Source organism: Loxodonta africana, chromosome 2, assembly GCF_030014295.1.
Source record: "Loxodonta africana isolate mLoxAfr1 chromosome 2, mLoxAfr1.hap2, whole genome shotgun sequence".
In the NCBI taxonomy this organism is placed as follows: domain Eukaryota; kingdom Metazoa; phylum Chordata; class Mammalia; order Proboscidea; family Elephantidae; genus Loxodonta; species Loxodonta africana.
Window position 1 is genome coordinate 230,024,975 of NC_087343.1, and position 22,199 is coordinate 230,047,173.

The following is a 22,199-nucleotide window of genomic DNA, read 5'->3' on the forward strand; positions in this document are numbered from 1 at the left end:
TTTTTTTTAAAGTAATAGACTTACTTAAAAGCAGATTAGAAAGCGCTGAAGAAAATTTTAAACTGGAAGATATATCATAAGAAATTATCCAGTGTGTAACATGGAAAGACAAACAGAAAATAGTGAGAGGTCCAGAAATCTAGATGAAGTGATGAAAAGATCTAGGAGGTTTAATCAGATCCCCAGAAGTAGAAGAGAGAACAAGAATGGGATGAGGTAATATCTGAAGAGAATTACTGAGAATTTTCTGAAAGTGTTTAAAGCTATCAAGAAGATGTAAGAAGCCAGGTGTCTTTCCAAACAGAAAAAATAAAAATCAACCCATTCCAGAACATATCAAAGTAGAACTGCAAAACACCAAAGGCAAAAAAGTCATAAAAGCATTCTGAGGGGAATTATAGAGACTACCTTCAAAGGCATGTGAGGCTGACAGCTGACTCCAGAATGGTGACATTGAAAGCAGAAGACAATGGAACAACACAGTCCGTGTGTGAAAGAAAATAACTGGCAACTGAAAGTTCAACATGCAGCAAACGGGTTTCTAAAATGAAGGTGAAATGGAGACATCTTCAGATAAACTGAGAGTTGACATCAGCAGACCCACTCTAAAGGAAGCATTAAAGGCTGTAACTCAGACTGTGGCAGATGGTACCTGCTATGTTCCAAGATGCAGGAAGGAATGAAGAGCAGTGAAAATGGTCACTGTGGAAACACCGACTGTATGAAACAACCCTCTTGTGGGTCCTAACTATAGAGTTAAAATACACCCTGTTAACCTGTTGCCGTTGAGTCAATTTTGACTCATAGTGACCCTATAGAACAGAGTAGAACTGCTCCAAAGGGTTCCCAGAGAGTACCTGGTGGATTCAAACCGCTGACCTTTTGGTTAGCAGCCGTAACTCTTAACCGCTATGCCACCAGGGTAATTTGGGAAGGGCCAGTGGAAGTTGTGTTCTCAGGTGCTTATATCACCCAGAAAGGGAAGGTATTGACCAATAGTGGACTTGGAAAAGTTTCAGATTTGTATTGAAATTTTGAGAGTAACCGTGAAGGTGATAGAAAAGACTAGAAAACTTCAAATTAGCAAAAGAAAAAATGAAAATGAAAATCCAAAAGAAGTCAAGAAAGGAGAAGAAAAGAAACAGGACAGTTCTGACCAATAGAAAGGATAAAACAAGGTGTGAACAGAAGCCATACTATCACTGAGTGTAATTGAAAGCAGGCTAGATGATCTAGGTAAAAAACTAAGATAATTGAAAGCAGGCTAGATGATCTAGGTAAAAGACTAAGATGGTTAAAATTATAGTTAAAACCAAAAAACCAAACCCACTGCTGTCGAGTTGATGCTGACTCATAGCGAGCCTATAGGACAGAGTAGAACTGCCCCATAGAGTTTCCAAGGAGTGCCTGGTGGATTTGAACTGCCGACTTCTCGGTTAGCAGCCATAGCACTTAACTGCTACGCCACCAGGTTTCCAAAATTATAGTTAGGTTTTTAAAAAATCTAATTATTGGCTATTTTTTAAGAGACACAACTAAAAATAAAGATATAGAAAGTAAAAGGAGGAAAAGAACACCTGTAAACGTTGATTAATGGGCTTTAAATAAAAAATGGTACTAGAGAACAGAGAACCACGCTGCCGTGAGAGGCTCCGACTAACGACCCGTGGACTGTAGCTGGGGCTGGGCTTTTGTAGTGACAACAGCTGTGATGTCGAGAGCCTTCAATACGTGCTTGAGAGTAGAAGAAAAAACCAAACCAAACACGTTGCTGTTGAGTCGATTCCGAATCATAGCAAGTCTATATGACAGGGTAGAACTGCCCCCACACGGTTTCCGAGGAGTGGCTGGTGGATTCAAACTGCCGACCATTTGGTTAGCAGCAGAGCTCTTAACCACCATGCCACCAGGGCACCATGAGAAGAGAAGAGAAGCTAAAAAGCATTGAGCAGGCATTTATCTTAGAAGCTAGGAAAGGAAGAGCAAGAGAAACCCGAGGAAAGAAGAAAGAAAGTAGAGGTAAAACAGAAATTAATGAAATTAAAAAAAAAAATGCAATAGAGATAGGAGAAAGGACTTGTAAAATATCTGAGACTAATGAAGTGAAAAAAAAAAAGGCTCAAATTACTAGCATCCCCTCTAGAAGAGATATCGTGCAGATTCTGCAAATAAAAATAAGAATATTATAAACAATTTCATGCCAATAAAATTGAGAATTTAGATGAAATGGACAAAACCAGAAAATAACTAAAAACAGACTCAAGGTATAGAAATACGGACTCAAGCCCAAACCCATTGCTGTCACGTCGATTCTGACTCATAGTTACTCTACAGGAGAAACTAGAACCACCTTGTTAGGTTTCTGAGGCTGTAAATCTTTGCAGAAGCAGACTGTCACATCTTTCTCCCACGAAGTGGTAGGTGGGTTCAAACTGCTGACCCTTTGGTTAGTAACCAAGTGTTTAACCACTGTGCTACCAGGGCTACCTGTGAAATATTGACTGATCCTATAGTAATTAAATAAAGTGGGTCAATGGAAATGTAACATGGTGCAGCCACTTTGGAAAACAGTCTGGCAAGTCCTCAAACAATTGGATAGAGTTCCTCTATGACTTAGCATAGAGTCCCGGGGTGGTATAAATGGTTAAGCACTCGACTACTAGCCAAAAGCTTGGTGGTTCAAACCCACCCAGAGACGCCTCGGAGAAAGGCCTGGTGATCTGCTTCTGAAAACCCTATGGAGCGCAATTCTACCCTGCACACACGGGGTTGCCATGAGTTTGAATTGACTCAATGGCAACTAACGACAACAGCATGACCTAGCAATTCCACTCCTAGGTATACACCCTGAAAAAAGAGAAGTGAAATCACATGTCTCCACAAAAATTTGTTCATGATGTTCATAGCAGCATTATTCTTAATAGCCCAAAGTGGAAACAACCCAAACGTTCATCCCATATGGATAAATGAAGGGTGATATATTCACACCGTGGACTATTATTTGGTCATAAAAAGGCATAAAGTACTGGTATGTGCTACAACAGGGATGAACCTTGAAAACATCATGCAGAGTGAAAGAAGTCCGTCACAAAGTCCACATGTTGTATGATTTCGTTCACATGAAATGTTCAGAATAGGCAGAGACAGAAAGTAGATTAGTGGTTGCCAAGGGCTTTCTGGGTTTTTAAGGGCTAGGGGGAGGGGGAGGGGAAGATAGCTAAAGGATACGGGATTTCTTTCTGAGGTGATGAAAAGGTTATAAAATTGACTGTGATGACGGTAGCACGTATCTGTGAATATACTGAAAATCACTGAATTGTACATTTTAAAAGGGTGACTTTTATAGTATGTGAATTATATCTCAATAAAACTTTTTTTTTTTTAAAGAAATTGGATCAGAAAGAAAATCTTCCCTCAAAGAAAAGGTCAGGCCTAGATGGAAGTCAGTCAAGGAAGACATGATTCTAATCTTACACAAACTCTTCCAGGAAATTAAAAAAAAAAAAAAAAAAAGAACACTTATTAATGTACTGAAACTCAACAGGAAGAGCATGAGAGAAGAAAATTACAAACACAGATGCAAACGTCCTAGACAAAATATTATCAAATTACATCCAGTAATGTAGAAAATGACAAGGGTTTATTCCAAGAATGTAAAGCATGGCTTAACATTAGGAAATCAATTAGTGTAATTCCTCACTTCAGTAAAGAAGAAAAATCATATATCAAAAGATGCAGGATGACATTTGATAAAATTCAATGTCTACTTATTATTAGAAAAAAAACTCTTAGCAAACTAAGAATAGAAAAAAATGTACTGTGAACATAATGCTTAAGGATGAAATGTTGAAATTTTTTTATATTCTTTTTGTTTCTTATTGTACTTTAGATGAAGAAGGTTTACAGAACAAACTAGCTTGTCATTAAACAGTTAGTACACATATTGTTTTATGACATTGGTTAACAAGCCCACGACCTGTCAATGCTCTCCCTTCTCGGCCTTGATTTTCCTATCACCAGCTTTCCTGTTCCCTCCTGCCTTCTTGTCCCTTGCCCCTGGGCTGGTGTGCCCCTGTAGTCTCATTTTGTTTTATGGGCCTGTCTAATCTTTGGCTGCAGGGTGAACCTCAGGAGTGACTTCATTACTGAGCTAAAAGGGTGTCTGGGGGCTATACTCTCGGGGTTCCTCCAGACTCTGACAGACCAGTAAGTCTGGTCTTTTTTTGTGAGAATTTTGTTTACATTTTTATCCAGCATCTCTGTGGGACCCTCTATTGTAATCGTAGTCGGAGAAGTCAGTGGCTGTAGCTGGGCACCATCTAGTTGTACTGGACTCAGTCTGGTGGAGGCCGTGGTAGTTGTGGTCCATTGGTCCTTTGGACTAATCTTTCCCTTGTGTCTTTAGTTTTCTTCATTCTTCATTGCTCCCGAAGGGGTGAGACCAGTGGAATATCTTAGATTAAAACTTTCCTTTTAAGATCAGGAATAAGACAGGATGCCTACTTTCACCCTTGTATGTGTTGGAGTGCTGCTAACGGATCCCTTCCGTTTTGTAAGGGCTCAAACAAGATGGGAGGTTGTTTCTCTCACATAACAATTTGAGCTCTGGCTCAGTGGACACATTTATTCCAGGATGTTTACTCTCCTACATCTTGTTTCTCTACCATTCTTTAGAGCGGTCCTTATAGCCTGTGTGGTTGAGTCTGGGTGGCAGAGATGTGTCTTTGGTTGTGGAAGGGAAATGAGCAAGATAACAGGCCCCCCAGTCCTGAGCCTCTACTTGGGAGTGGTGCTCACAACCCTCCCACATTCGATGGGCAAGGACTTAGCCTCATGGCTACACCTAATGGCAAGGGGAGCTGAGAGATGCAGTCTGACGGGGCAGCTTTTGAGTTGTGCGCCCACAACTCCATCTCTGTGGAAGCAGGGAAGGCTGGATTTTGGAGGCAGTTGGCAGTTTCTGCAACATTGTTCTGCAGTAAGGCAAGAAAAAGGAAACTAAGGCCATATTTTGCAGACCAAATTCAGCAAGGTTGCTGAATACTAAGTCAATATGGGATTGAGTTGTGTTTTTGTATATCAGCAGCAGATAGAGAAAATGAAATTTTATCTTTGGATGTTATTGTAAATGGAACCCAGCATTTAGATCCAATAAATCTAACAACTAGATAAGGCCTCTGGGTGGAGGACCTATAAAACTTTAGAGAATGACAGGAATTCCTAAATAAGTGGAGAGAAATACCATGTTCACTGATTTAGAGATTAAATATTATAAACTGGTCAGTTCCCCACAGTCCCAATAAACACCCTGTCAAGTGTGTGTGTAATTTGATGAGTGAATTCTAAAAAAAAACACACACAGATGCAAAGAACCGAGACATTCTTAGAGAACCAGGTGGAAGGAGTTCCGTCACTGGGCATCGTGGCTTATGATAAAGTTATAATAAATGTCAGACTTGTGTTGGCCCAGGCTCTGAAGACCACCGGCACAGAGAGGAGGGCTCAGAAATGAAACCACACACTCAGGGTGATCTTGGTGGCATTGCAGAGCAGCAGAGCAAGGGTCTTTCCAATAAATTGTGCTAGGATGATAGGTGTCCTCATGGAGGTGACAGTAGGCCCCCACCTCACATCCTACACAGACATCACTTCTAGCAGAATAGGAGAACTGACTGTGAAGGCAAAAATGGAAGTGCTTTTGGTAGATAAGTGTCTTAGTCATCTAGTGCTGCTGTAACAGAAATACCACAAGTGGATGGCTTTAACAAACAGAAATTTATTTTCTCACAGTTTAGGAGACTAGAAATCTGAATTCAGGAGGGAATGCCAGTTCTAGGGGAAGGCTTTCTCTCTCTCCTGGCTCTGGAGGAAGGACCTTGTCTCCTTGAACTTCTGCTCGTGGATATCTTCATGTGGCTTGGCACCTCCCTTCCCCATCTCTACTTGCTAGCTTGCATTTATTCTCTTTTATATATGAAAAGAGATTGACTCAGGGTACACCCTCTACTAATTCTGCCTCATTAACTTAACAAAGACAACCCATTACCAAATGGGTTGAATTACCAATTCAATCCATAACATTCCAGCCTTTGCCCTGCCCCCCAAATTTATGTCTTTGCTACATGCAAAACATTCACCCCATGACATCATCTCAAAAGTCTGAAAAGCTCATCTTCTGAATCATCGAAATCAAATAAGGGTGAGAAGTTATATATATTCCATCCTGGGACAAAATTCCTCTTCATCTGTGAACCTGTGAAATCTAGAATACAAATTATCTGTTTCCAAAGTACAATGGTGGAACAGATACAAGGTAGACATTTCTATTACAAATGGGAGAAATTGGAGGCACCAAGCAAGTCCAAAACCCAGCAGAGCAAATTATATTAGCTTTCAAGGCTTGGGAATAATCATCTGTTCTCTGAGACAATCTAGGCAATGGCTCTACCCTCCAGACTCTGGGTGTTGACCGTACCCTCTGGATTCTGTGTGGAAGCCCTGGGCTTCAGCTCTGCTTCTCGGCTTTGGATAGTCCCATTTTCCTGGTCCATCTGAGTGGTGACCCCACCACTTCGGCTCTGGCAGGTCCTATTTTTCTGCCCCTTGGTTATGGCAGCCCTGCTCCTTCAGTTTTGGGCGGTGGCCCCATCTTCCTGGCACACCTTAATGGCAGCCCTCTACTCCATAACTGAGTTGGTGCAGATCCAACTCTTTGAAACCTAGGAGGCTGTGGCCCCGTCCTTTGAGATGCAGAAAACCATGACCCCACCCTTTGAAACCAAGAAGACCTTGCTTCCCATGCTCCTTCCAGTAGTTCTGCTGATCTCCAAGCTGCTCCAGGGATGGTCCTTTTCTTTTCTTGGAGGACAACAGATGTAGCTCCTTTGGCTTGTTTTCTGCCTGTAGAATTCCAAGAGGCAGACAGCGAGTGTTCTTTCCTTTTGTTCTTTCTTTGTCCGTTTCAGTCTAAGCTGATGGGCTTTCTGCTGTGGCAGTTGGTTAGATCCATCAGTCACAGGCTTAATCTCTTTAACAAAAGATTGTGTAGCCACATCCTTGGTGGACATTTGTAGAACATGTGTCCTTAGTTTGTACAACAGAATTTTCTCGACCTTTAAGTTCTAATTTTGCACAGTTCATTTTTAAGTCCATCTCTTTCCTCTCACACTTTACTATAAGTGGCAAGGAGAAAGAATGCAATCCATTTAATCTTGTATAGAAATCCCATTAGCCTGATATCTAAGTTCATCACTTACAAGTTCTACCTTCCACCAAACAGTTGAACATAGTTCAGGCAAGGCCTTGCCACTGCATAAAAAGCATCACCCCCCTCAATTGTACAAACACGTGTTCACCATTTTCTTTAAAGCCTCACCAGAGGCACGTTTAATATCTGTATTTCTAGCAGTGTTCTGTTGCTGGCACCATGTGGATTCTCTAAGACCCTAGAGACTTTCTCTATAGCTCCCCTTACTTCCTTCTGAGCCCTCACCAGAATTGCAAATGACGTCCATCATTCTACCAACAGTCTCTTTAAGGCCGTCTAGGCTTTTACTATTAAACCAAACCCATTGCCATCAAGTCAATTCTGACTCATAGCGACCCTGTAGGACAGAGTAGAACTGCCCCCTAGGGTTTCCAAGGAGCACCTGGTGGATTTGAACTGCTGACCTTTTGGTTAGCAGCCATAGCACTTAACCACCACGCCACCAGGGTTTCCCTTTTACTATTGAAAAAAACCCCAAACCCGTTGCTGTTGAGTTGATTCCGACTCATAACAACTCTACAGGATAGAGTAGAATTGCCTCAGAGTTTCCAAGGAGCACTTGGTGGATTTGAACTGCTGACCTTTTGGTTAGCAGCTATAGCACTTAACTACTATGCCATTCCAGCCTCTACCCATTACTCAGTTCCAAAACAGCTTCACATTTTAGGTATCTGTTAGAGCAGCACTGCACTCTTGCAAATTCTGTCTTAGTTTACCTAGAGCTGCTGTAACAGAAATACCAGAAGTGGATGGCTTTAACAAGCAGGAATTTATTTTCTCACAGTTTAGGTGGCTAAAAGTCTGAATTCAGGGTGCCAGCTCTAGGGGAAGGCTTTCTCTCTGTTGGCTCTGGAGGAAGTTCCTTGTCTCTTTGAACTTCTGTTCCTGGATATCTTCACGTGGCTTGGCATCTCTCTTCCCCAGCTCTGCTTGCTAAAAAAAAAAAAATTTTTTTTGCTTGCTGGCTTGTGTTTAATCTTTTCTATCCTGAAAGAGATAGACTCAAGACACACCCTATACTAATCCTGCCTCATTAACATAACAAAGACAACCCATTCCCAAATGGGATTATAAACACAGGCCTAGAGGTTAGGATTTACAACATGTACTTTTGGGGGATACAATTCAATCCCTAACTGTAACTTAGAAGGTTTTTATGACTGTAGAATGGAGATCTAAAGTGAGATAGAAAGGCATAGCATATAAAGGAGGTTGGAAAATTAAAGTTCAATAAAAGTAAGAACTTTTGTTCTAAAGAAAGCACTGAGAGAGGGGAAGGGCAGCCCACTGAGGGGGAAAAAAACGTCTGCACCGTGTCTAACTGGTGGGGTTCTGTCCAGCCTGACCACTGTGAGTCAGGTGGTGGTCCTCTCATACCAAGGGGGAACGTGGGGCTCGGCTGTGAGGCTATTTCTTGTGCTGGTTTTGGTTAAGAAGGCAACTGTTTTGTTTATTGTATTCTCATTGGTACGAAACACTTTTCTGCACGTTATATCTCTTAAAAATGTTGATGATAAAATAACTGAATATCATACAGTGCTTATTTCTTCCTGGGAAGAGGGTGCAGGGTGAGAGGGGCCAGCTGAAGGGGAAGGGTGGCCCTGGTGCCCCCTGTCTCTGGTTTCTTCATAGCACACAGATGGACCCTGTATGCCCAGCTCTGGCCTCCTCAGCTACGTGTGCCCTGGCGTGGCTATGTTGGTGTTTTCTGGATCTGTGAGGGTGGGCAGGTTGTCAGCTGCTACTGCAGCCTCCTGCCTGCCACCTCTGTGGGTCACTGTGTTCCTTAAGGGTCCTGCTTGTGCCCAGCTGCCCCCATCCTCCCCTGTCTGGGGTCAGATGCCCACTGTTGGGCAGTGGCAGCTGCATTGAGCCGGACAGCAGGTGCACTGGGCATGGTGTGGCCTGGGCAGCTGGGTGGGTGGGGTGCCAGGGCCTGGGCTGTGCCAGTAGCAGGGATGCTTCCTGGCTGGGAGGCTGAAGCCCGGAGTAGGGCAGGATGAGTCTGTCCCCGAACCCCACTTAGTGCTCCGTCTCTGATGGGGCCCATCTCCCTGTCATCATCCCATGCCCACACCAGAAACCTCTGGAAGATGGGCCCTGGCGCCAGGCTGGTGAAGGGCCAAGGCGGTGGTGGGAGCTGGGAGGGCCTCACACCATGTCACTGGCTTTGCATTTAATCTGCCATTGTTGAACAGGCTGTCCACGCGTAGTAAGATGAAGGACGGATGCGCTTCGTCTGCCCAGGTCCCACCTCTGTCGTGGGTCTGCTCCTCTTTCCGTAAATGTGCTTAGGTGCCCTCTCCCAGGTCATCCCCTGTACCCCACCCAGAGCACAGGGTCATGCCATATCCACGTGCGTAAGCCCCATCCTTTCCCTGTGTCTGCCGCAGCTTCCACTGGATGCAGGAGCCTGACTTTCGCAGCTCCTCCCATTCAACTCTAATGTTTGTGTGTAACAACACATCGAATAACACGTGAGCAACACCGTGAGGTCATGTAAAGTAACGTGTAGGTAGGCTGTATTCGCAGAGAGGCTTAATTCTTTTTTTTTTTTTTTTAATACTGTGTTTTAAATGAAAGTTTACACAGCAAATTAGGTTCCCGTTTAACGATTTTTATACAGATTGTTCCATGACATTGGTTAAATTTTTCACAATGTGTCAGCATTCTCATTATTTCCATTCTGTTTGTTCTGTTTCCATTGATCTAGCTTCCCTGCCCCTCCTTGCCTTCTCATCTTTGCCTTTGGGTAAATGTTGGCCATTTGGTCTCGTTTAGTTGATTAAGTGAGCACAGTACTTACGGGTGATGTTGCTTGTTTTATAAGCCAATCTATTATTTGGCTGAAAGGTAACCTCCAGGGGTAGCTTCACTACCAAGTTCAAAGGGTATCTTAGGGCAATAGTCTCTGGGGTTCTTCTAACCTGTATTGGTCCAGTAGTTCTAGCCTTTTTGTTCTACATTTTTCTCCCATTTTATCCAGGACCTTCTATTGTATCCCTGGTCAGAACCATCAGTGGAGTTAGCTGGGCACCATCTAGTTCTTCTGGTCTCAGGTTAGAAGAGGCATGGTTCATGTGGCCTATTAGCCTGGTGGGTTAATTCTTCATTTTTATAGATACATCAGTTTAGAATCCCAGCAAAGTAGAAGTACTTCTTTCCCTGAGTCCCTGACAGTAATCATATCAAATGTTTTGATTCCTGCTAATCTGATGGACGAAAATAACATAGCACTTTTTTTTTTATAAGGTAATATGCATCTCTTTGAATGCGGTTGAGTATCTTATCATACGTTTTCAGAGCCAGTTATATTTCCTTTCCTTGAGCCATGTATTCATGTCTTTTGTCTGTTTCCAATTGATTCCTATTATTGATTTATAGGAAAAACATACGTCCATGCACTTATGTACATGCACACACGTATCCCACAGTCCACATGGTCACACTTATGTACACACACTCACATGCATAGAAAGACACACAGTGTGCACACACATCCACATGCCCCCATGCAGAAAGCTGCACAGCACACATACACATTCACATGCATACACATATACATGCCTGTACCTTCCACAGAAAGTCACACATAAGTACACACGCACACACACACGTGCGCACACATACACAGACTGAATAGCCTGTGGTCTGCAATACGAGTTGTGAACATTTTTCCCAGCATGTTTTTTGTCTCTGACTCTGTGCTGGCTCTCATTTATTTATTTTGCCATGCAGAGATTATTGTACTTTTAGATAGCTAAATGTATTAATTTTAAAATGCCTTCTGGATTCTGAGTGATACTGAGAAGAGCTTTCCCTTCTCCAAGATTATTTAAAACCCCTCTCGTATTTTCTTCTGGCACTCCTGTGGTTTCATTTCTGTGTCCAGACTTCTGTTCTGGAAGGTCCAGCTGGGAGCCCCACACTCTCTGCAAAGCCGTGCTCCCCCCGGCCCAGTGGCTTCCACAGAGGCCACGCCTCCCTTAGCCCACATCCAGCCCAGGGTGTCGTCTGCTCTTCCGTCTCTCACCCTGGCTCTTCCCCATCCTGGTTCCTGGTCTGCCCTCTGCCCCTTTGCCCCTTTGCCCCTAGGCTGTAGGTCCCCTAGGCTGGCTGCATGCTGAGCCTACCTGCTGGACAGTTGTGAAGGGCAGCCTCAGGCAGGAGATCACCTTTCTGGGAGGGGGAGAGGTGGAGCAGGGTGCCTCAGGAGGGGAGGAGGGTAGCAGTGGACCCCACATAGCTTCAGAGCTCAGAGGGGCTGTGTGGATGGAGGGCATGACCCTCCTGGGTGGCTGGAGCCTGTCCTGTCCAGGCCCCCAGCAGCTCACTTGGCTGCAGGGCAGCAGGCAGGCCAGCCTGCGGCTGCTTCGGTCCCAGGGTGCATGGGGCAGACAGAAGTTGGTGTCCTGGGCCAGAGGAGGAAGCAGCCCCCTCACAGTGCCCATTCAGGCTCTGGTTCTGTGTGGCCCCAATGGGTCTCTAGACCTCATGGGGATTTAACTTTCTTCACCAGTCCAGGAGACTCAAATTTCCTGCTTGGCTATTTCGATAATTTAGTGAGAACTTTGCAGAAAGCGTTTGTGAAATGTTGGCTCATCTTCACTAAAGCTGCTTTCTGTGTCCAGACTACTGGCCCGGGTAGGGTGGCAGAGGGACCCTAGGCCTCCGTGGGCAGTGTGTGGTGGCAGGTTGGCACCAGACACCTTTGGCTACTTGGGTCAGGGATGATGTCACCCAAGTGCTGAGGGCCCTCTCTGTCCACAGTCACAACTGCGCTTCCAGCCTTCCAGCCCGCCCGGTGTCCCAGCACGGTGCCCCCCGCTCTAGGGAACTCTCTTGTGGGACGTCGGAATGTTTTGGCATTGGCCCTGGAGCTCAGTTAATCTTGAAGAATCCAGGCTCGGGGCGTGTGCAGGTTTGCCATGGGAGTGTTTCCTGGTGGCACGCTGTTCTCAGCACAGCTGTTAGAATTCCTGTCTGGGGACAGAGGTCTCCGTCGTGTGAGCTAGCTTTTGTTTGGGAGAGTGTGGTACTTTCTGTTTCCAGCATGGAGGGGTGGGGTGGTGTTCCTGTTGTCCCAGCTGAGTTGGCTGGCAGTGGTGGGGCTCCCACCCTGTAGCACCCTGCTCTGTCTCTGCAGACAGTGGGACTCCCTTCCTGGAGGCAGCCTGGTGCAGCACTGAGCCCCTTCTTTCCCTGTGGGCACCCCAATGTAGCTCTGGGCCCCCCTGTATTCCCATAGGCAGCCTGGTATGGCTCTGGGCTGGTCTTTCCTTGTGGGCAGCCCGGCGTGGCTCTGGGTCTCCTCTCCCAGTGGGCAGCCCAGTGTGGCTCTGGGTCCCCCTCTCCCAGTGGGCAGCCTGGCATAGCTCTGGATCCCCCTCTTACAGTGGGCAGCTGGATGTGGCTCTGGGCCCCCCTCTTACAGTGGGCAGCTGGATGTGGCTCTGGGCCCCCCTCTCGCAGTGGGCAGCTGGATGTGGCTCTGGGCCCCCCTCACCCAGTGGGCAGCCCGGGATGGCTCTGGACAGTGCTGTTCTCCTTGCCCACAGCTGTGGGGCATGGAGCCTGCCTGCCTCTGTAAGCTGACCCGCAGGAGTCACAGATGTCCACACAGCCTGGTAGGACTCCCGCTCCTGCTTCAGTAGGCACCCAGAGCCTGAGGGCCGAAGCCCACGTTTGTGATAGGGCTCTGTGCCCTCACGATTGGGCTCTGGCCCCGCTGCCCCATCAGCCTCTTCCCCTATCCCGCGCTAATGTCCACACGTGCCTGGGTGCAGAGGCCGTGCAGGCCTTTGTGCTGAGGTCTCTTCCTTGACTTTTGCCTTCCCTGCCTTTGAGGCTGGCAGCCTCCCCCACATGTCCAGATCTGCATCTTGGTGGTCCTTGTGTCCCCAGAACCTGCTGTGGATACAGACCTGCTGGAAGGGCCTTGCCTCTCCCCCAGCCTCCGAGATGCTGGCCCCTCACCCAGCTGCTCGGCTCGCCCGCCTGGGGACAGTGCAGTCTCCTGAGGTAGCCGGCCACACCTCAGACTGCCTGGCTTAGACATCTCTCCCTGTTGGAGTGTCTGAAACCCCAGGCAAGGCTCTGTCCAGTGAGGGCGACGGGACAGGTACTTATACCTGTGCTGGCTGCTGGCCGCCCCTGGGCCTCTGCAGCCTGTCCCTTGCTGCAGCAACTGCTCAGTGCCTCGGGCAGCCTGTGCAGTGTCTGGGGTAGCAGGATGAGATCTCAGGAGTAGACCTCGCCAGCGCCATGGGGAGATTGTATCAACACTTGGTTGTTTCTGGGACCTGGTGGCAGAGGTGTGGGGATGCTTGTGTGGTTGACTGCTAAGCATAAAAGCTGCCAGGGTTTGGTGCTGCCGGGCTGGTGGGGATGACACTGGGGCCAGCTCTGGAGGCACCTTGGCAGGTGGGCTGGGCCAGGTAGGGCAGGCAGTAAGTGGCAGCCCTGATGTGCCTTGGGCAGGGATGGTGCTCATTCCTGCTGGGCGGGGCCTTGGGGTGGGGCTCCGGGCGCTCTGTAGGGCTGCTCAGGCGAGGAGAGATCCTGGGAAAGCCCACAGCGATGGGGTCATGGCAGGGCCCAGAGGCCTGGGAAGGGTGCGGTGGGTGGCCCTCCTGGACCACAGGGAGCACACCTGGAGGCGGAGGGTGGGCAGGGCAGGCCTGGAGCGGGTGTGGCTGGAAGGAGCTCATTTTCAGCATTGCCTGTATTCACTCAGGGCTGGGGAACCAAGAAGATGACTCAGCAAGCCCTTAGTGGGTGGCCGAGGGGGGCTGAGCAGGGGGAGGGGCTCAGTTGGCAGTTTGTCCCAGCACCACTTCCCTCAGCAAGAGCAGTCTATACTAAACCCTTCCTACAAACAGGGCCACTCAGACAAGAGATGGGGCTGCAGCCAGACCAGACCCTAGTCCTGGCCTCCTGGCTCATCTGGCTGCTGTGGAGGGTCCTGTGGTGGGGGACCCTTTTTGAACACTGTCTAGCAGGCCTGGTCAGGCCCAGCTGTGTGACTCTTCTGCTGTGAACGCTGAAGCCCCACTAAGTGTGCTGGAAAGGCGGGTTTCTCCTCAGGGGCCACAGGAGGGTGGGGGGCCAACTGCCCACAGCTGGAGAGTGGGGGATGTGGGAGGGCAAGCACCGTATGAGGGCCTGCAAGGACAGGGGAGGGTCCTGGAGCAGAGTGTGCATACTGGGTCCTCAGGACGGTGGGGTTGGTGAGGCAAAGGAGTGGGCCGTGCTGGGCTCGCCTCTGCCTGGGTCTGCCCTAACCCTGGGCCCAGGGCCATGGGGTGGGAAGGTCTGGGCTGTCGGTTTTCAGGGGTGGGGTCAGCACTTGTGAGGTGAATGTTTGAGGCTGTGCTCCCCAGGTGGGGTCTGGCAGGTTAGCCATGTGAGCTGGGTGTGAGGTTGGTTTGGTCCACAGAGGAGATCCCACCCTGCCCCACTGGGCTCCCTGCCCTGGTTCTCCCAGAGGCAGTGCTGGCTTCTCCCTGCCTCTGCAGCCCCCACGCTGCCTTCTGCTGTCTCTCTGTGGGGGACGCCCTGACGCCTATGTGCTGTCTTCCTGACGCCCACTCTCTCAGAGTGCTGGTAACTCTTGCTTCTGTGTGCCCAGGCTGACGGGCAGTGAGCCCCTGACCATCCTCCCTCTGACCCTGGAGCCTGAGGCCGCGGCCGCCAAGGCACACTACAAGGCCTGTGACCGGCTGAAGCTGGAGCGGAAGCAGCGGCGCATGTGCCGCCGGGACCCAGGGGTGGCCGAGACGCTGGTGGAGGCCATCAGCATGAGCGCCCTTGAGTGCCAGTACCAGTTCCGTTTCGAAAGGTGGAACTGCACCCTGGAGGGCCGCTACCGGGCGAGCCTGCTCAAGCGAGGTCAGTGCTGCCAGGCCAGCGCCGGGCCCCTGCCCTCACCCACCACAGTACCTGCCTGGCCATGGCCCCACAAAGCCAGGGCAGAGCCCTGTGTCAAGGGACCTGCTGCTGGGGCCCATGTGGTAGACAGGGGTGGGGGTGGGTATCGGGCTTTGTCCAGTGTCCCCCAGCCCTGGGGTGATGGCAGGGGAAAGGTGGGAGGGCTGTGGGCCCGGGCCAGCCTCTGGGGCTCTGTGTGCAGTTCTGGGGCCTCTCTCTGGCTCTGGTGAGAGTGGCCACGTGATATTCTAGGAGGGGCTGGGCAAGTTGCAGGTGGCTGCTGCCGGACCTTGCAGGGTGGCCCAGTGCTTCCTCTGTGGGATTTGGAGAGTGTGGGGACGAACTCAGCCCCTGGGACTGGCAGTTCCACTGTCCTGAGGGCAGCAGGCTGACCTGGGCACTGGGAAGGAGGGAGGGACTGCTCCAGGTACTGGAAAAAGAGCAGGCTTCTCCCAGAGCCCATGGCTGTGCCTTTGCAGTTGTAGAGAACAGCTCCGAGTCTGCTGGGGCAGAGCCACTATCTCTCACACCTGGGGCTGGGCGGCAGGTGGATGAGGAACAAGTGTCCCAGTGCCTGGAGGCCCAACCCCTTTATTCCCCCTTCCTTCCCACCTGCCCCTCCCTCACACTGGTGGAACAGTTGCTGGGGAGACAGGGCCCGCTTGTGCAGCCTTTTTTATGGAGGGTCTGAGGCTGCCAGGGGCACGTTCTGATGGCTCCCAACACGTGCTGGGTGGCCTAGAGCCCACCGCCTGGGCACGGGGCCGGCACTGCAGCTGGTGCCTCCTGGTCCTGGAGCACAGAGCCCCGTCTCCTCCCTCCCCCCCTCCCTCCCTCTCTCTGCATGTGGACGCTGCCTGGGTCTCTGGCTCCCACTAGAGCCACACTCCCAACAGGCTTATTTAGAAGTTGGGGACCTCAGTCCCAACAGACTTGTTTAAAAGTTGGGGAGCTGAGACGAGCCGGGAGGGCTAGCTGAGGGCGGCGCGGGGAGAAGTGACCCTGGGTCTTGCCTAGGGAGGTGACTGGAGAGCTGATGGGGGTCCCTGGGCCAGAAGTCGGCTGCTACCCCCAGTGCCTGGTGCTGCCTACTGCAGTGCCCACCTGTAATCGGGTACATAGCAGTGTGGGAAGGGCGTGGCCCCCAGCACCTCCACAGCTGAACACCAGCAGGAAAGATACTCCCCTTGTCCTCTTCCCCCAGTCCCCTGCTGGAGGGGTCAGTATTCTGGTGCTCCCATCTGGGCTTTGTGCTTTGAATGAAGGTGATGCATGGGCCTGGCTGAGGTCCGTGTCTAAGAGGGCCTCTCTGAGGAGCCTGTGTGGGCAGCTCTACAGGAGAGCCTAACTGCTGAGGCCCCCCGCTGACCTGTGCTGTGTCTCTCCAAGGCTTCAAGGAGACAGCCTTCCTGTACGCCATCTCCTCGGCCGGGCTGACCCACGCGCTGGCCAAGGCCTGCAGCGCCGGCCGCATGGAGCGCTGCACCTGTGACGAGGCGCCTGACCTGGAGAACCGTGAGGCCTGGCAGTGGGGCGGCTGTGGGGACAACCTCAAGTACAGCAGCAAGTTCGTCAAGGAATTCCTGGGCCGCAGGTCGAGCAAGGACCTGCGGGCCCGCGTGGACTTCCACAACAACCTCGTAGGCGTGAAGGCAAGTAGGGACCTGGGTTACTGGGTTGGTAGGGGGTCACCTGTAGGTGCTGGGCCGGGAGGTGGGGAGAGGCTGCTTCCAGGTCCAGTCTGGTTCCAGGCAGACACGTCCTCATCCCCGTGAGACTGTGGTTCCCACCAGGTGGATGGGGACGTGATTGCCATAGGGAGGTGACCTCGGGCCTCACACAGAAGTGACCATGAGCCTCACATAGGGAGGTGGCCGTGGGCCTTATAGGGAGGTGACTGTGGGCCTCACACAGAGAGAGGTGACTGTGAGCCTCACATAGGAAGGTGGCTGTGGGCCTCACACAGAGAGAGGTGACCGTGAACCTCACATAGGGAGGTGACCGTGGGCCTCATAGAGAGACCTTACATGAAACGGCCTTTGCCAGGGCGCTGAGAGCATTTCTCTCCCCTGCCCGTCTGCCCCCATCCCTGGCAGCTCCCTTGTCAGTGGCCTTGTCCCTTGTGTTCCCCAGGGACTGTGAGAGTGGCCAGGCCTGCCTGGGAAGGATGGAGTAATTAGAGCTGGCCCGCTGTGTATGCCTCTTTACTGAGAAAAGTAGGATTCTGAATCACCACTCATTAAAAATTCAATTTCCCCCCTTTTGACCAAAGCTCTTGTCCCTCCTTCAGCCCTTGTGGGGAGGGAGCTGCCAGGCAGAGCCTTTGCTAGGGGCAGAGGTGAGCGGGGTTCACCTCTGGATTAAACTCCCGGCAAGGCCTCTCTTTTCTTCTGCCGATCTCCCTTTCTTTGCACTTCGACTCCTTGTAAGTGATTATTGAAAAGTCAGAATATTAAAAGTGCTCGATTAGTTCCACCGGACCCGAGTAAGCAATGTTTTAATTAAATTTGTCTGGGTTTCTCAGCAAACTGTCATTAAATGTGACTCTTGTGTTCCCCGCCCGCCTGGAGGATTGCTAAATTTCTTAATCCCCCTGGAGCCGGCCTCTCCCTGGGGCTGGCGTGGGAGTTCAGCAGCCTGGCCCAGGGCCCCCTCCTCACACAGAGTTGGAGGGGGGTGACTCCTGCAGGGCCCTCAGGTGCCAGTGGTCAGCAGGGGATATGGGTCCCCTGTCCTTGTAGATGAGACCCCAAGTCCTGGGAGGGGAAGGGCCCCTGCAGGTGCTACCCAGCATCCCAAACTGCGAGTTGGTGCTCAGCCATGCAGACTCGGCCCTGTGTGTGCAAGGACATGGCTGCTCACCCTGGGGGGCTGGCCTAAGCACTGTACTCTAGCGGGTGTCCCACCCTGCTCCCTTCGTGGCTGGCTCACTGGGCAGCAGGCACAGGTGCAGCCAGCAGCTTTGGTGGCCTGTAGGAGACACTGACCCCGTTGCTGAGGCTGGGGCACGTCAGTTTACATGCAGACTACGGTGCCCATCCTGCCATCTAGATGAGACTCGTGCACAGATGCTAAGCCCACACGGCAAGGTCCCAGTGAGATGGATGGTGGTGGGTAGGGAGTGCCTGGCTTTTGTGGAGAACAGCCTGGCTTGGTTCAGATGCCCAGAACTGGGGTGAGATTGCTCAGTGGGGCAGAACCTGGCCTTCCCTCCCCAGGCTTACTGGAGCCAGGGGTGCTGGTTGGGGTGGGGGGGGCGTGTCCTGGGTACCACCTCACTGCTCCCTCCCCGCCACAGGTGATCAAGGCCGGGGTGGAGACCACGTGCAAGTGCCATGGTGTGTCTGGCTCCTGCACAGTTCGGACCTGCTGGCGCCAGCTGGCACCCTTCCACGAGGTGGGCAAGCACCTGAAGCACAAGTATGAGACTGCGCTCAAGGTGGGCAGCACCACCAACGAGGCCACAGGCGAGGCAGGTGACATCTCGCCACCTCGAGGTCGAGCACCGGGGGCGGGTGGCAGCGACCCACTGCCTCGCACCCCCGAGCTGGTGCATCTGGACGACTCGCCCAGCTTCTGTCTGGCTGGCCGCTTCTCCCCGGGCACCGCCGGCCGTAAGTGCCACCGTGAGAAGAACTGTGAGAGCATCTGCTGCGGGCGTGGCCACAACACGCAGAGCCGGGCCGTCACACGGCCCTGCCAGTGCCAGGTGCGCTGGTGCTGCTACGTGGAGTGCAAGCAGTGCACGCAGCGCGAGGAGGTCTACACCTGCAAGGGCTGACCCACGCCCGGTGCCGCCTCTCCAAGGGCTGACCCACGCTTGCCGCCCACACGCCAAGGGCTGACTCACGCCCGCTGCCCCCTCGCCAAGGGCTTAGCCCATGCCCACCGCCCCCTCGCCAAGGGCTGAGCCCATGCCCACCGCCCCCTCACTAAGGGCTGAGCCGACACCCAGGGCCCCCTTTCCAAGAGCTGAGCCCACGCCCACTGCCCACTTTCCAAGGGCCCTGGGCTGGGAGGTGGCTTCAGTCTCTGTAGCCACTCTGCTTTTGACCTGGGACCTGTGAGGGTCCCTTTCTCGGCCTCAGCTTTCCCCATCCTGTGACCTGAGAGCACTGGGCTGATGCTTCCCAAGCTGCCTGTCGTCCCTGAGATGCCAGTTCCCGAGGGCACAGAGATGGGCCCCTGTCGGCTGCCACTTGCCCTCACTGCAGTTCTGCTGATGGTCCTCCTCCAACCTCCTTGCTCCCTCTTGAGGAGCCAGGGGTCTGAGGCACACCTTCCTTGACCGCATCTGGGGCCTGGGTCTGGGGCGGCAGCAGGCAGCTCAGCCAGCGGAGGCTGCGTGCTGCCCAGCACTGTGTTCAGAGCGTCAAACCACTAGAAGAGAACGCAGCCTGCTTCTGCTCCGGTGCCCTGCCCCAGGGACCTGGGTTGGGGGACATAGCCAATCCTGGGTCCCTTCTCTGACATCAAGCACTTCTCTTTGGAGTGAATATCAGTGACTTTTAAATTATTATTATTTAATGAATATAGTAATTATTATTTTTCCCCAGGCTGCTCTTTGAGGGCCGTTTCTTACTCTCCCCAATCTCTCCCTCCTTCCCTTCTTTGCCTGACTCTGCTTTGTCTTTGGAAACCACTAAATCAAGATAGATTTTTTTTTTTCTTTAAAGAAATAAAGCAAAGCTGTGTGTGGCCATGGGCCCAGGGCTCTGGCAGCTGGGTTCCCCTGCCAGCTGGGTATGGCATGCTGTGAGCAGACGGCCAGCACTCCGGGCCCCTTGACGCGGATTCAGGGCTGGGGGTGGCAGAGGGTGGTCTGCTCTCCCCCAAAGCAGGCGCAAGCAGAGGTCCGTTTTATGCAGAAGCCACAGCTTGCTCTATGTCACTGCAGGAGAGGCAGGGTGGGGACAGGTAGGGGTGGAGGGAGCCTTGGGCTAGGATTTGGCCAACTGAATGCTGTTCCCTTTGGCCATGCTGTTCTCTTTGCAGGGGAGGGAAAGGATGGCTCCCACTGACCTGGTTTGGTTTGAGTGTGTGTGTGTGTGATGGTACATGTGTGTGCATGTGTGTGCACACATATTGTGTGTGTACATGTGTTTTCATGTGCACATGTATGTCCACAAGTGTGATTGCATACAAACACGTGTACACATATGCACATGTATGCATGTACGTGTGTACACATGTATGTGAATGTACATGTGTGAGTGGTCACTGGCCAGCTGGGGTGTGGCAGCCGTCTTGGGGGCCCTCCCTCAGAGCATTCTATTCTGGCTCCTTCCCCGAGTTGTGGGGCTGTCTGCCGCCGACTGAGGGAGGGCCTGGTCCCAGGGGGCGAGGTTGGCATGGGGCTGGCGGCACATGCACTGTGCACACGCATGTGCCGGGCCAGGTTTGTGTGGTTGCTGAGCTGGCAGGTGGTGTGGACGCAGGAACTACTGAGTGAGCATGCTTCTCTGAGTCCCAGGGTCTCGAGGAAGCCCGGGGTGACCGTGCTTTTAAAAGAAAACCTATTTATGTTGATGTGGGTCTCTGGTGTCCCTGTTATATAGTGTAAATAGCAAAGTCTATTCTCCCGTGGTTCAGAAAGCACCCTATGAAGTAACCACATGCTGAAAGGGAGATGCTGGAGTGGAGGGCCATCTCTGTTCCCAGAAGGGCATGCATGTCCTTGGGGGAAGGGCCAGGGAGCAAGAGACATGAGGACATGAGGACCCCAGCACCACGAGGCTGCATCTGTCCCTCCACCTTCAGCAGACCTGGCTGGGTGAGTCAGAGGTTGGCGTGCATCCCCTTGGCTGGGGCTCCGTGGTGGAGCTGGCCACTGTCACGACAAGACTGTGCCTGGTCACTCTCGGGTCTGTGGAAAGGTGGCGGCCCGTCAGAGGAAGAATTTTTTTTTTTTTTTTAATCAAATACCACATTTAGCTCTATGCCATAAATATTAAGAAAAGTATTTTTTTAAACAAGGCAGACTGAAAACGTTTGCTGGTTTGCTTGTTTATATATAAATATATATCAGAACGTCTTACTAAGCAAAGACACTGCCCCCCTGCTGGGGTCTCCTATTTACCATGCTTCTCTTTGGTGTGACAGAGTATTTCTTGAAGAAAAAGCCTTATATGGGGTGGCGTTCACATTCTCTCCTCAGCCTGGCCTCCTGCAGCTGGGCCCAGAGTGCGTGGCCTGGGGGTCCCACCACCACCCGCTGGGGCTGAGGTCTGGCCCTCCTTCCCCCCAGGGGGAAGGGGCTGCATGGCGGGCCCTCTCATACACAGGGCTTGACCCTGGCCAGGAAAAGAGGGACATATTCACTTGTGAAGATTTCTCGTCCTTGTGTTCAGAGTCTTGGGAGCCTTTCGATTTCTCTACCTCATCAGTGTAGCAAGTAGGTGTGTACCTGAGTGACTGTGGAAAACGTATTTAAGTTATTTAACACCTTTGTATAACAAAGCCAGAAACAAAATGGAAAACAATAAATAAATGTATTTTAAATTATAGCCACTCTCGGTCTGACTCTGCGGGGGCTCCTGCGGCCTGTGGGGTGGGCGGTGGGGAGAAGGGTGGGCGTGGCATTGCCACGTCAGGGGTGAAGAAGCCAAGGCCTCCGCCCAGGCCCCCGTGTCTCTGTTCCCTGTGGGTCCTGCCCCCAGGGAGCACTTTCTGGACTAACCTGGGCACCCAGCCTTTGGTCCCCGTCGTCGCTCCTAATACCATCTTCCCTAACGAAGTACCACGAACGGGGTGACTTAAACCAAACATTTATTCTCTCACAGTTCCTGGAAAGTCTACAGTCAGGGTGTTGGCAGGGCCGTGGTACCTCCTGAGGCTCGAGAGGAGGCTTCTTCCTGGCCCCTCCCAGCTCCTGGTAGCTCCAGGCGTTCGTTGGCTTATGGCCACATCACTCCCATCTCCTCTGTGTATGTCTGTGTCTCCTCTCTTGTCTCTTATATGGACACTGTCATTGGATTTAGGACCCACTCTCATCCAGGATGAT

At 51.3% G+C, this 22,199-nt stretch overlaps 1 protein-coding gene across 1 annotated transcript in view; it reads left to right on the forward strand.

Annotated features, from left to right (window-relative positions):
- Positions 1-21,741, forward strand: part of WNT9A (Wnt family member 9A) — a 35,077-nt gene extending 13,336 nt beyond the window's left edge. The window contains exons 2-4 of the mRNA XM_064279645.1: positions 14,898-15,157; positions 16,586-16,848; positions 18,495-21,741. Of these exons, the coding sequence (XP_064135715.1) occupies positions 14,898-15,157; positions 16,586-16,848; positions 18,495-18,977 (1,006 nt within the window). The 3' untranslated portion in view covers positions 18,978-21,741. The remainder of the gene's footprint in view (positions 1-14,897; positions 15,158-16,585; positions 16,849-18,494) is intronic.
- The last annotated feature ends 458 nt before the right edge of the window (positions 21,742-22,199 follow it).